Source organism: Mytilus edulis, chromosome 13, assembly GCF_963676685.1.
Source record: "Mytilus edulis chromosome 13, xbMytEdul2.2, whole genome shotgun sequence".
NCBI classification, from domain to species: domain Eukaryota; kingdom Metazoa; phylum Mollusca; class Bivalvia; order Mytilida; family Mytilidae; genus Mytilus; species Mytilus edulis.
In genome coordinates, this window is record NC_092356.1 from 38,389,006 (window position 1) to 38,404,065 (window position 15,060).

General features: G+C 31.6%; 1 protein-coding gene across 1 annotated transcript in view; it reads right to left on the reverse strand.

Annotated features, from left to right (window-relative positions):
• The window catches only part of LOC139500291 (uncharacterized), a 94,403-nt gene that overhangs the window by 64,236 nt on the left and 15,107 nt on the right, over positions 1-15,060 (reverse strand). The window contains exons 17-30 of the mRNA XM_071289033.1: positions 12,795-13,004; positions 12,203-12,245; positions 11,579-11,733; positions 11,054-11,206; positions 10,373-10,582; positions 9,643-9,685; positions 6,107-6,267; positions 5,456-5,629; positions 4,731-4,943; positions 4,341-4,383; positions 3,851-4,017; positions 1,868-2,032; positions 763-972; positions 221-263 (exon numbers count right to left, since the gene is read on the reverse strand). Of these exons, the coding sequence (XP_071145134.1) occupies positions 221-263; positions 763-972; positions 1,868-2,032; positions 3,851-4,017; positions 4,341-4,383; positions 4,731-4,943; positions 5,456-5,629; positions 6,107-6,267; positions 9,643-9,685; positions 10,373-10,582; positions 11,054-11,206; positions 11,579-11,733; positions 12,203-12,245; positions 12,795-13,004 (1,990 nt within the window). The remainder of the gene's footprint in view (positions 1-220; positions 264-762; positions 973-1,867; positions 2,033-3,850; positions 4,018-4,340; positions 4,384-4,730; positions 4,944-5,455; positions 5,630-6,106; positions 6,268-9,642; positions 9,686-10,372; positions 10,583-11,053; positions 11,207-11,578; positions 11,734-12,202; positions 12,246-12,794; positions 13,005-15,060) is intronic.

The window sequence follows — 15,060 nt, forward strand, 5'->3', positions numbered from 1 at the left end:
TCATCCTTATAGATGTCTTGATAGAATTTAAATTGAACTAATGTCAGTTGAAAGAAAAGACATTAAAGGATAACCTTGAGGAAATTAATCTGAAAATTGCTATTTCAGGGTCTTCATGAAACATGCTTCAAATATCTCATGCAAGAACCTATTTAACTGTTTCAGTTCATATACAAACAGAATCCGTTTAAGAGCTATAATTCTGCATACAAAAACTTACTCAATTTTTACAACATTCATGAAGCTTAATTTCTGTATGGATCCTGAAAAGAGAAGATAAATAGTGTCAGAGCGGATAAGCATTTGGCCAGATTTACAGAATAAATACATGATTAGCATACAGCAGTACACTTTATACAAGATGTTAAGAAGAGAGGTGAACAAATTTGTCACCAATGGTTCATCTTTGATTGATTTAATTAAATTAATAAGTGGATAAAAGAGGATTGCAAAAAAACAGTGGATAAGAAATATTACGTCATGATCAGTTTAGAACGTAACAGACAAGTGAGACAACCTAATTTGAGCTGAGAACGCTGATAGCAAATGTCAACCAAGGCAGGGTTATAATCTTATTTCTCCATATTCATTTGTAATCTTTGCAATATAATCGTTTTACTTATGGGTAAAAAATTTGTGCATGCATTTATTAGTGTAATTGTTATACAATTGACACAAATTCAAGTTTAATTTTTTCAACTTCAGGAAATACTGCAAAAAAATAATGCAATCAAAACTTAGAATACCAGTTTATTTATATACCATATTTATAATCTATCAAATTCAATGTCTTCTGATATCTTTCAATCTGCATATGTAACTGATGACTGCATACATCAAGTTCAAATGAAGCTTTGAATTTGTGCTGCAAGAAATCTACACCTAAACAACAATCAATGCCTAAACAAGATGGAAGAATGTTGCATTTGGCATCAGTTGGTAAGTCTGGTAATACAACATCCTCAAAACAACCTGAAAATAAAATCAAATATTAACAAAAATGGTTAAGAATCTGATTTAGATTAAATGATGAATTGACAATTTGGATTAAAAGTCAATGTCAGAAATTGAGCATCCCAAACTGCAAGTTCCTAAAAGTAGGAAGTAGGTGTCTCACAAACATTAAAGTACCCCATGTTACAACTCATTGTTGTCAAACTGAAAATTCCAAATGAACTCATTGTGTTTAGAAGTGGGGAGAAGTATGTGACAAAATTTGTGAAGAGGATAGACACAAGTGAATGCAAGTTTTTTCTACAAAATTTTACTCCTCCAATATTAAATAAAGCTGCATTATATGTATAAGTAGATTATCGTGTTTTCTACACATTGATATTGTAAAATATCAGCCGTGAGCTACAATGTGAACCTGTTTGGAAAGTGAGCACAGTCAACGAGCAAAAAAGATTCACATTGTGTTGAGGGCGTATATTTTAAGATATCTATACGAAGAAAACCTGATTTATCTGTTTATCGTTCTTTTACTGATCGTTTTCCCTTCCATACAACAGTTTTATACTTAAGGAAAGCATGCTTGATAACACCTCCTCTCACATTCTGATGTCACTGATAACTTCTCCTCAGACATGGTGACATCGCTGATAATGCCTGCTCTCGTCTAAAAGCCGTGATAAAAGAATTATGTAGCAACTGAGGAGGGTGATATAGGTGTAAAGAAGGACAATAGAAAAATGTATTAAGATGAATAAACCTGTAATAACACTTTGCAGCATGCATATTACCCCGAAAATAAATATTTCTTATGATATACTGGTTATTTCCTGGTATTTCATGGTGTGTCGGCATCCTATCTGTAAAAGTTTTTCCATAAAAAAATATATACAAACATTATTAAAGCAGAAAATACCTTTAATCCATCCATCTTTACCACTCTCATATTCCAGGCCACAAGAGTCACTGTTAAGATAGGATAAAAGTCCTAACTGTTCCATCATCTTGCCAGCAATGACGTCAGGTAAGATATCATTTGCATTTACTCCTTCTTCAACAAGAAATTTCTCCAAGGAAAAATCTGCAATAAAATAGATGAAACTTGAATTTGTATTTTTAAAAAAAAAGTATTATAGAAACACTGCATAAAGTATACCTTATAGGAGATATGGGGTATAAGTAACTAGAGGCTCTAAAGACCCTGTGTCGCTCACCTTGGTCGATGTGACTATTAAACAAAGGAAGCAGATGGATTCATGACAAAATTGTATTTTGGTGATGGTGATGTATTTGTACATCTTACTTATGAACTTGGCCCAGTAGTTTCAGTGGAAAATGTTAGTAAAAATTTACAAATTTTATAAAAATTGTTGAAAATTGACTATAAAGGACAATAACTCCATAGGTGGTCAATTGACCATTTCGGTCATGTTGACTTATTTGTAAATCTTACTTTGCTGAACATTATTGCTGTTTACAGTTTATCTCTATCTATAATAATATTCAAGACAATAACCAAAAACAGCAAAATTTCCTTAAAATTACCAATTCAGGGGCAGCAACCCAACAACGGGTTGTCCAATTCATCTGAAAATTTCGGTGCAGATAGATCTTGACCTGATAAACAATTTAACCCCATGTCAGATTTGCTCTAAACGCTTTGTTTTTTGAGTTATAAGCCAAAAACTGCATTTTTTCCCTATGTTCTATTTTTAGCCATGGCGGCCATCTTGGTTGGATGGCCGGGTCATTGGACACATTTTTCAAACTAGATACCCCAAAGATGATTGTGGATAAGTTTGGATTAATTTGGCCCAGTAGTTTCAGAGGAGAAGATTTTTGTAAAAGATTACTAAGATTTACGAAAAATGGTTAAAAATTGACTATAAAGGGCAATAACTCCTAAAGGGGTCAACTGACCATTTCGGTCATGTTGACTTATTTGTAAATCTTACTTTGCTGAACATTATTGCTGTTTACAGTTTATTTCTATCTATAATAATTTTCAAGATAATAACCAAAAACAGTAAAATTTCCTTAAAATTACCAATTCAGGGGCAGGAACCCAACAACAAGTTATCCGATTCATCTGAAAATTTCAGGGCAGATAGATCTTGACCTGATAAACAATTTTTTAATCCTGTCAGATTTGCTCTAAATGCTTTGGTTTTTGAGTTATAAGTTTTATAAGTTATATAAGTTTTTTAGTGGTTGGTACAAATTGGCTGTCACTTTGTATAGATCCCTATGGGGAAAAACAGAGAACTCTTTTTGTCAGAAAACACTGTAAAGCATCTAAACATTTTCCACACTGATCTGTGTCCACACTTATTTAAATTTTAAAATATGACATAAGAACAAACTTTTGAAAAAAATTGCACATCTATATAGAAAGAGGTAAAATCAATGAAATCAGTCCTTGAAGTTGTCTTTGAATTGTAATATTTCCACAACCAATGCAAACCATAGATTTTTCTAAAAAATTGATATGTTATCCCCAATAAATTTTCTTTTTAATGTTACAAAATAAATTTTTCTTCATATAACAAATGCTTAAACAAGAATGTGTCCCCAGTACACAGATGCCCCACTCGCACTATCATTTTCTATGTTCAGTGGACCGTGAAATTGGGGTCAGAACTCTAATATTGCATTAAAATTAGAAAGATCATATCATAAGGAACATGTATACTAAGTTTCAGGTTGATTGGACTTCCAACTTCAACAAAAACTACCTCCACCAAAAACAGACAGACGGTACAACAGTACGACGAACAGACGGACGAAAGGACGCACAGAACAGAAAACATAATGCCCCTCTACTATGGTAGGTGGGGCATAAAAAGATACCATACTTTATAATAGTATTGAAATAATATTACAATGTGTGATAATCAACCTTTTGTGAAGTATGAATCTGCTTCCCAGTCACAGAGAGGTTTAGGCATGACAGTATCCTGGAACACAATAACATCATACAAACAGGAACCAGACCACTCAAAACATACACTGAGATTCATGTTGACAACTAACTTCCTTTCCTCTTGTAGATCATCAATCTTGTATCTAAAATATTTGAGTAGACTTCTGAATAAATTTGAAATCGACAACAGAAACTGTAAATGAGTTAAAATGTTTGATATACAATATTTTTACTACTTATGTGCTTTTAAACATATTGTTTTATATGTATGTACACATCATTTTGAAACTTGAAATTTTGAGTAATGATCATTAATAAACTGCATCAGTAGGATTCAAAAATTAATATTTATAATACAATACAAACAATAAACTGATCATGTATTTTTTTTTCAAAGAAATAGGCAGCTTAGGATTTTTATTGTGCTTTCTTGCTTTAATTCATTTTTCTTTATAACAATACATACGTTATTCTCAATACTCCTTTCAAATTGAAATGCTCTGTTTTACCTGATGAAAAATAATTAAAAAAAGTTTTATATTACAGTGGCTGAATGAAAAAAAAAAATTAACATTAATAAATTTCAACAATGATAAAGTGGGGTTGCAAACTCAAAAAGTTACCTAAAAGTTTCATTAAATGAAAATTCTGAAACTATTGCGTGCATTTATTACTGCTAATTTTGAAAAGTGAATAAAAATGTGTGTGTAATTAATGTGATCTCAGGACAATTTGTCTTCCATTAATTTCTAAAAAGACAGTATTTGTCTTCTGAAATTTTCAATCTCAACAGGATTCTTACTACAGGTTATTCCAAATAATTGTTTTGAGACTATAATCATTTTAGAAAACTTACCAAATGTATAGTTCAACAAACTTATTGGATCTATTACAAGTTTTTCTATTCCTACTGTCATGACATTGGTGCACGTGTTCACATCCAGGAAGGAATTAAATGATCTGTCCAGAAAATCTACATCAATACAACAATCCACGGAAGTACAGTGAGAGGGAATCATACAAGATATAGGACCAAGTAGTGGTGTCAAAGATACATCTAGTGAACATGCTGAAAAAGAAAAAATCGATCAATACAACCACAGTAGAGCTTTACTACTAATGTATTTCCTTAGGAAAACAAGAGTAGAACTATATTGCCTTTTTCATATAAAATATGATGATTCCATATCTTTGACTGAACGTCCTAACTTTTGGAAACTAAGCATGAATGATGTGTGCAGCATGCATAAATATAGTGCCACAAGCCTTACAAACAGTAAACAATGATGTTAAAGTACAACTGATAAATGTATGTGCCTGAAAGACAAAGGTCTTGCAATGCCAACAAAAGATACATTCTTGGAAAATTTGGAGAAAAATCTATCATTAAAATTAAGAATGAAAATGGGGAATGTGTTAGCTTATCTTATTACATTTAAAGAACTCAAGTGTGGGATATAGTTTTACCAAAATCCAAAACAATGACAATAATTCCTAATTCCAAACACTCCAACTTCACTGTTTTAAAATTAATATAAAATATTCAAATCTTTTTCACAGAAGATGATTTTCAATACTTACAATTCTTCCAACCATTTATAGCTGGACTGTACTTTGCACCAGATCTCTGGCATGATTCTTCATTCATAAGCCTACCAATACCAAGCACTTGAAATAACTGAAGGATCACCATTTTTGACAGATGTTTTTCTGATGTAACATTAACTTCCTGAAGCCAGGTCTGTAGGGAAAATCCTGAAGAAAACAATCAGTATTTTTTTTATATATATGTTATTACTTACTCTCCTTAAAGATATGCACATATACATTATGACCATATATTATACTGAGTAAAACACCCAGACTAATCATGAAATTTGATTGATAAGCTAGATTTGGGATATGAGCACACATCCCTTGAGAACAAACTTGAAGATCAGAAACATAGTTTACCGGTATGCTAAAATCAGGACATGCCAGCATAATACAATCGTTATTAGGCCTTCAGTTGGGATATCATAAGTTACACAGTAATCTTGTGACCAAATTCAATATATACAGGGTTAGTAATACTGAGAGGTTGCAACTGTGTGCATATAAAAATTGAGAATAAAATTGCCATGTATTTATATCATGCTATATAAATTGATGTTTGCTTGCTTAACATCCAGTGGCCATACTATATAAAGATTTAATAATTATGACATACTATACATAAAACGTATCTTGTACCTGTTGTGTCAAAATCTGTGTTGAAATCACATGGTATCTTTGGAAGAATTGTATTTGTCAATACTATCCATTGGAACATTTTCTCCCCTGGATTAAACTGCACACTGACATTTAGATCGACTCTGAACTCATTTGCATCTTCTGAATCATCCAAAGTGTAACTGAAATTGAATAATAAACTGTTATCACAGAGATATGTCTTGCTTTTTTATAATTTCCATAATGCAAATTTTGAAATCAAAATAGCAACACTTTAACATGTAAGTTTTGCAAATATTCAAAGTCAATGAACCATGACTGAAGGTACATGGCTAAAACATCTCCATAGAAATGAGATGTGCAAATGTAAACAAAGCAAAATTTCAAAGTCAATAAATTATATCTGAGGGGACAGGGTCAAATAATCACCATGGAAATGAGATGTGCCAATGCTAATACAACTGCATACCAAATATCATTGATCTACCACTAGCAGTTCCCCATAAGGCCAATTAAAATTAATTGCTAGATTTTCATCCCCGCCCGCCCCTCTGAAATCGTCCCGCCCCGATTTTTTTTATTTAACAAAAATACGATTTCCGGATTTTATCATGTCCGTTACCGGGAACCATCGATAATTTCGTTTCATTCAACACTTCCTGTTTCAAATTTCGTTTTTGTATTTCTCCGAGTAATCTAATAACGATATGATTGAGTCGACATATTCTGCTGCTCTATTATGACAACATCTACCGAGAATAGAGATTGATAACGAGAAGGGCATGAAATATTCGAGTAACGAGTAAAACGCCTTGTCATTTATTAAACGCAAATTGCGGTAGTCACAAGTGAATCCAAAACCGTGTTTTTTCTTTATTTATACTGTGACTTTGTGTCAGGAAATTTGGACTGTAAATGATATCCAAAGCGCAAGAATCGTAGAACAAATTGGAACAAAAAACATGACTGGATTAAAGAAATTGACACAAGCACGAATTTGTTTGATTTATGACCGTATATTGAGAAAAAAAAGTCGACAAACACGCATTTTAATTCCCTTATATTTACCCATGGCTGTTGTTTTTGTTGAAAAACAGCAAACACCCTCTGTAACTGTCCCAATACCCTCAATTTAGTCATTAAAACACTACTTTTTGGTTAAGTTCATGTTTTACATCACATAATTACTTTCCACACTGAGTTTACATTTTATTTTGTACTCATAATACTTGTGTTGCATACAATTGTACCAATACATTTATTGATTTTATGTGGACTACAAACCATTGCTTAGAAAGCAAAATAAATTTGGTGTAGGTCTAGTCCAACTGAAGAGAGCATTTCTCTTCCCTTTGATGTATACTATAAATAGGTTTCTAAAGCGGCAATTACATGTATAACAGTGGTTGCAAATCAGGGATTTTTATTTAAGAGTTTAAAAAATAGTGTCAGATTCCTTATACAACATGTATATACATTATACAAGCTTGTTTTCCACTAGCATATACCCCGCGGTATGAAGAACTTGTGACAAGGGTTTCATATGAAATAAAATTTTAAAAATAAAATCCTCCCACCCGCCCCATGTTTTTCAAAAATTTGGATGAAAATCTACTAATTAATTTTAGTTGGCCTAAACCCACCTAATCAAAAACTAATACATGAAAACTAAGCAAAAGTTTCAAAATCAATAGACCATGACAGAGGGGGTGTGGCCGAATAATTTCCATGGAAATGAGATATGCCAATGATTATGCAACTTCAGACCAATTATCATTAACTTACCATTAGTGGTTCCCCATAAACTGACCTAATCACAAATTAATACTTGAAAACTAAGCAAAAATTTAAAAGTCAACAGATCTAGACCATAACTAAGGGGACAGGGTCAAATAATCTCCATGGAAATGAGATATACATTGTACTAATGCTTATACAACTGCATACCAACTAACATTAACTTACCACTAGTGGTTCCTCATGAACTGACCCAATCACAAACTAGTACATAAAAAAATAAGTCCAGATACCATAACAGAGAGGGCGAGGCCAAATAATCTCCATGGTAATGAGATGTGCCAATACTAATACAACTTCATACCAAATATCTTTGACTTACCACCAGTGGTTCATTATAAACTAGACCTAATCACAAACTAATACATTGTTGGCGCCGCTGACGCCGGAAACAGCATACCTATGTCTTGCTTTTTGACTCTGTCAAGCGAGACAAAAAAAAGTTCTAAAGACTATAATATTTTTGGAACAAAGTATTTTTTTATTTCAGCAATTAGAACCCTTACTTAAATTGACACAAGACCAAACTTTTGCAATATGATTATTTTTACATGCATAATAGGACATGCTTACCATTCAGGATCCTACTATCAACCAGGTTTTGATAAGGAATTGTATTGTTCATGGTTTCAGTTGTTTGTGCTTTCTTTTTGATACAGTTAACTCTCGTTGTCTCGAACTCGGTTGACTCGAAATTTCGGATGAGTCGAAGTTTTCACGTGGTCCCGAAATTTGTTCCATATAAATGTATGTAATTCGACTCCTGATGAGTCGAAATTGAATGAGTCGAAATTTCGGTTGAGTCGAACTAAATTTACGATCCCAAGGTTAACAAAAGCATTAAAAATTCATCATTTATCTCGAACTAGTACACATATGTCAAAACATGACCTCCGGCATTTAAATGGATTGAAGAGTTAATCTGACAATACACGAGTAATTAAATTTCCAGTCACTGACCACTGTATTGATTTATGACATGCTATGTCCACGAGTGTTTACCTAAGATTATCTTTTATAAATTTTTTATAAATAATTAGTGATGCATTGATAATGTTCATGAAAAAGTATTTAAAATGTTTACAAAACAATTAATTGTGATTTACACTAATGAGCTTGGGTGTGTATAAAGTAAGGATTATGACTTCCGTTGATGATCACCTAATAACTACTCAATCGGCGTCTTTAATCTTGTTGTATTTTCTTTTGAAAAGAAAGAGTGAGATAAAACAAAATGAAGAGGAATCTAAATTTTCTAAAGTCTCTTGTATCCAAGAATAATCAATTTTGTCAACTATAAACGACCTGAATAACGGAACTATTGATTGGAAATTACTCTCTCGGATAAGAGCCATAGAAAAAGGTTGTAACGGAAACAATTGAAAAAGTAAAAATAATGTTATTATCATAATGAAAGACCTTGACATACAAGTACATCGATTTGATACCAGAATATCGATCTCCTTCCAATATTCACCCGGATTTATTTTAGCTTTACCAAGCTAAGCAAGAGTTGTGTCCCTTGTTCTGTCAAACTTCCGGTTTTCGTTTGAGTCGAACTATGTGTATCTCGAAATTTTTATCTGGTCCGGCTGACTTCGAGATAACGAGAGTCGACTGTACATCTTAATTTGTACATCTGTACACCTGTCTTTGACTTGGTCACTTATCCCCATGGATCACAATTTCCTTTTTTTTATATTTCTGTATAGTCAACTTTTCATATTTTTGAAATTTCATAGAAATAAAATATTACTTACTCTAAGTTTAAAGCTGATCCTAGTTTTAATGTGTCTTTAACACCTGTAAAAAAACAAGAATCTGAAATATTTGTCACACATTTTTTTTCAAAATTGCAGTTCTATTTCTAAGACATCACTTTCTGACAATATCAACTTATAACTTATTTAATGAAATACAGTTCTCATTTTATACTTGTAAGAGTAGACTGCATTTTATATCTCTATTAATATTTTAAGAATTTTGGTAGGATATGGATGCATTATTTCATCTTACAGCTTATATCTATGGGAAGATGAATTTTTACAAATAAGGAGCTAAAAAAATTGTGTACATATGCAGAGGAATAATGTTGAACTTAATATTTTGAAAATGACTCTCACTGTAGGGTTTTCTTCCTTGTATGCAACACACCTTTTACTTGTGGCGAAAAATCTTGGCAAACGTCATTTCCACAACTGATGGAGTTTTAAAGTATTACCAGAGTGGATAGGATTTTTGTAATAATGCACAGGGATGTCTAAGTTAAACTAAATTTTTAATTAATGATCTTCTCTGTAGTGTCTTCCTCCTTGTATGTGACATATCTTCTAGTAGAAGTGAATAATTCCGTCAAGTTTCATTACCCAACTCTATGCTTTTTAGCCGATAGGGACCTAAAACAATTTGTGACAGACAAGTTGATTACAATACGCCTTGTTCTGATTAATCAGGTGAGCCCTAACAAAACTTTGGTATAATAAAACTTACCCCACTGGAAGTTAAGTAATGAATATTCAAATTTCAGCTTTTCAATCATAAAAATAATGTTTCTATTGCAATAATCAATATCCATCTGAACATGAAAATTTCTCTTCAGAAAGTCCACATTAAAGCAGCAATCAACAGTTGTACAACTCTTCATGAGTTTGCAAGAAATAAGTCCTGATAATTGCGGTAACTGTACAGAATGGGGACACTCTGAAAAAAACCCAATATTCTTAAAATAGTTTTTAGCATTGCAAATTGTTTTTATCTCAAGTTATAATTGACCAACCCTTAACATCATATGCAAACTAAAAAGTGTAAACAATCATCTATAAAACATTTGTTCATAACACGTTTTATATATTATTTCCAGGTTCCAATATAAAAAAAAAAAAATTATCATCAAAACAGAAGCACTTAAAATAAGTAAGAGTTGTGAGTTGGTCACATAAAAATAATTAGATGTCTTTCTCAAACCTAGAAGCGGTACTTGTTTTTAATTAATAATATGAAAAAATTATATTTTCAAAAGGTCATATTAGAAAAGTAACATAGTGATGGTACATTTGTAAGTGCATGTAAATACAAAAGATTGCTCTGACAAGATTAAGCTAAAAAAAATAATGAAACAAAAAAAAATTATGAAAATATTTAACTGAATCCAAAATTATGTTTTCTTCTTACCATTCACCCAGGTGCTTCCTCCCACCACACACTGTGGACTTTGTAGATTATCTGTTATACCCAAACGGTTCATGATCTGAGTTATGACAATGTCATTTAGATTGTCACTGATGGACAGTCCTTTGTTACCAAGGAAACTGCTCACAGAAAATCCTGTAACATAAAATGTCTTCATTGCAGATGTGATACAGAAATTTGTATTACTGACAAATCATTTGTATAAGAATTTATCATGTGGGAAAATTCTGGCAAATTCTATATTTTTTCAACTTTCTCATAAAAAACAAGACTATCAAATAGAATTTCATTGTGAATTTCATTCATGTGTGGATGCTAACAGCCAGACAACGAACTGTTTAAACAAAAAAACTCTCCATAAGGATCCTGATTTATTCATGCATTTTTGTTTTTTATTTGGTCGGGTTGTTGTCTCTTTGACACATTCCCCATTTCCATTCTCAATTTTATTTTTAAAAACAGTTTATTAAGAACATATGTAATATATAGATCTGTGCTTTTTTATACCTGATGAACTGGAGCTATATTTACAGAAGGTCTTTGGTAGATACACGTCTTGAAGAACAATTTGCTGTATCAAACATTCATTGCTTTCCAGGCATACACTCACATTCATATTCACAAGGAAAACATCATCATCAAGAAGATTGTAGATTGAATAGCTGTTAGGAAAAAAAAATCGTTTTTAAAACAGATTTAATACTTCTTTCAATGGAATTGTTTTCATTGAAGATTTCTTGAATATTTAAGATACAAGATTCTTACTGAAACTTTTTAAATTATCTGAGTTATCACCTCTTTAACATAACTTTTTTTATTTCTTCTAAAAACAGATTTAAAACTACTTACAATGGAATTGTTTTCATTGCAGCTTTCTTATTTCAATTAAGATACAAGATTCTAACTGAAACATTTTCAGATTTTCTGAGTTATCTCCCCTTTTAAAAAACATTTCTCTTTAGTTTCATTTTAAACATTTTACAGAAATTCAAAATGAAATACTTTTATAGTCAAATAATGGTTCTGACTGTATGTTTTGTATGTGAAGAATAAGACATCAATTAGCAGAATGTCAGATAAAGCAAAATAATCTTAATAGGTTGAAAAGTAGAGTTACAAGACATCACTTACGTGATAGTGAATAGTGATGTTAACTTCAACTGTTCTACAATACCTACAATCATATACATTTAAATAATATATTATATCCCTTTTTTGGTAACAGCATACAGTAAATAACTAGACACTCTAAAGAGCCTCTCACCTTGGTCTTCAACAATGTGGACTAGATCAAAATTCATGACAACTATTTTATTTTTTTTCGTTGATCTTGTACTGCTGATAAAAAAAATTCTGTTTAATGTTTTCTTCAGTTTTTAAAGGTAATCACTCCGATAAAAAAAAACTATCTAGGTAAATAGTACTTATTTGCTGATCTTGTCTCGTCTATGTTTATTATTTTTTCTTATAAATCAAAAAGTTTTCTAGCATCAACTTTATCCGATCATTCAAAATTATGCATTATTAGACCAACATTCATATTTCCTGGGCAACACGATAACCCATTTGGGGATCAGAAAAAACATGAGGGACGAAAAAGCCACTTCTTTGCCATGTTCACCTCCTAGAGCACGCTATGATGCAAAGATGTCAGCTTAAAAACATATAAAAATACTTTTTTCTTCTGCAAAAACAATATCTAGCAATCAAAATAAATAATTACCAAATTCATAATCAAACAAGGAAATATCTAAATCATATTTTTCAATTCCTATTCTCAGTCTGTAAGAACAGGCATCAAGGAATATAAACACATGGAATGATCTTTTTATAGGATCCACGTCTATACAACATTCCACCCCTGTACAGATATCTGATATGTGGCAAGTCATTTGTCCTGTCAATGGCTGAAGATCTACAGATTTATCACAAGCTGTAAAAAAAGAAAGTGAGGAAATTTATAACAATATTTTTCATAGTGTAGTTCATTTTGTTTTACCATAATAGTGAAATTTAGTTAAAAAAAATAATCATGCTATTTTGCTAATTTTAAACTAAAACTGACTATATCAATTGTGACCCTGTATTTGCTAGTTCATTCATTTCATTAGACATCATTCATAGGAATTATGTAAATAGAAAAATTCAGACACAGAAATTAATTTGCCTATTTAGAATAAAGTTCATTCTGGGGAATATTTTCAAAAACGTACCCCAAAACATTGTGAATGGTTTAAAACGTTCTAAACAATGGAAACTTAACCAATGACATAACGTTATTTTCATTTTGGTGTACAAACAATGAAATTACCCATAGTCCTTTAGATTCTGAAAAGGCGAATTAATCTATATCATTCAACAATACAAGTAGTACCAAAACATATTTTCACAAAACCTGCATAAGGGCTAATCCTTTTAAAACATACATTAGACACAAGACAGGCGCTATGAAATTTTAAGTAATTGTAGAAGACCAATCCTTTTTTGTACAATGTAAGTGAGTCATAATATTGCCTATATAGGTGTTTATCCCACCGAAGAGAGGATTTCTGTGGTAACCAGTCGAGTTTTTAAAAGAATAACTTTTAGTGGTAACACAATGCAGGAGTTAAATCCTCATTCCTTTAAAATCTAAATATTTTGTAAGATAAAATAGAAACAACCAAATGTTTATCTCTCATATTTTTTATCAAGTAAAAAATTTTTTTAAAAATTGGAAGACTTCAACTGATTTTCTGAAATGTAAAAAGTTATAACTGCTAATATTGTTTAATACAGTGAATTAATTTATTTTCGTGGTATCAATTTTTGTAGATTGAGTAAAACTTGCATTTTCAAGTGTATTTGATTTTGTGGTTTTGCCAATCTCTGGACACAAACTCTATAAAATTTTTATCATTCATTGATCAATTGTATTCGTGGTTCACTTGCACCCACAAAACTAACATAACTAGAGGCTCTAAAGAGCCTGTGTCACTCACCTTGGTCTATGTGAATATTAAACAAAGGACACAGATGGATTCATGACAAAATTGTGTTTTGGTGATGGTGATGTGTTTGTAGTTCTTACTTTACTGAACATTCTTGCTGCTTACAATTATCTCTCTATAATAAACTTGGCCCAGTAGTTACAGTGGAAAAAGTTAGTAAAAATTTACAAATTTTATGAAAATTGTTAAAAATTGACTATGAAGGGCAATAACTCCTTAGGGGTCAATTGACCATTATGGTCAATTTGACTTATTTTTAGGTCTTACTTTGCTTTACATTATTGCGGTTTACAGTTTATCTCTATATAGCTATCTATAATAATATTCAAGATAATAACCAAAAACGGCAAAATTTCCTTAAAAACTACCAATTCAGGGGCAGCAACCTAGCAACAGGTTGTCCGATTTATCTGAAAATGTCAGGGTAGATAGATCTTGACCTGATAAACAATTTTACCCCCTGTCAGATTTGCTCTAAATGCTTTGGTTTTTGAGATATAAGCCAAAAACTGCATTTTACCCCTATGTTCTATTTTTAGCCATGGTGTCCATCTTGGTTGGTAGGCCGGGTCACAGGACACATTTTTTAAACTAGATACACCAATGATGATTGTAGCCAAGTTTGGTTTCATTTGGCCTAGTAGTTTCAGAGGAGAAGATTTCTGTAAAAGATTACTAAGATTTACGAAATATGGTTAAAAATTGACCATAAAGGGCAATAACTCCTCAAGGGGTAAACTGATCATTTTGGTCATTTTGACTTATTTGTAAATCTTACTTTGCTGAACATTATTGCTGTTTACAGTTTATCTCTATCTATAATAGTATTCAAGATAATAACCAAAAACAGCAAAATTTCCTTAAAATGGCCAATTCAGGGGCAGCAACCTAACAACAGGTTGTCCGATTCATCTGAAAATTTCAGGGCAGATAGATCTTGACCTGATTGACAATTATACCCCCGTGTCAGATTTGCTCTAAATGCTTTGGTTTTTGAGA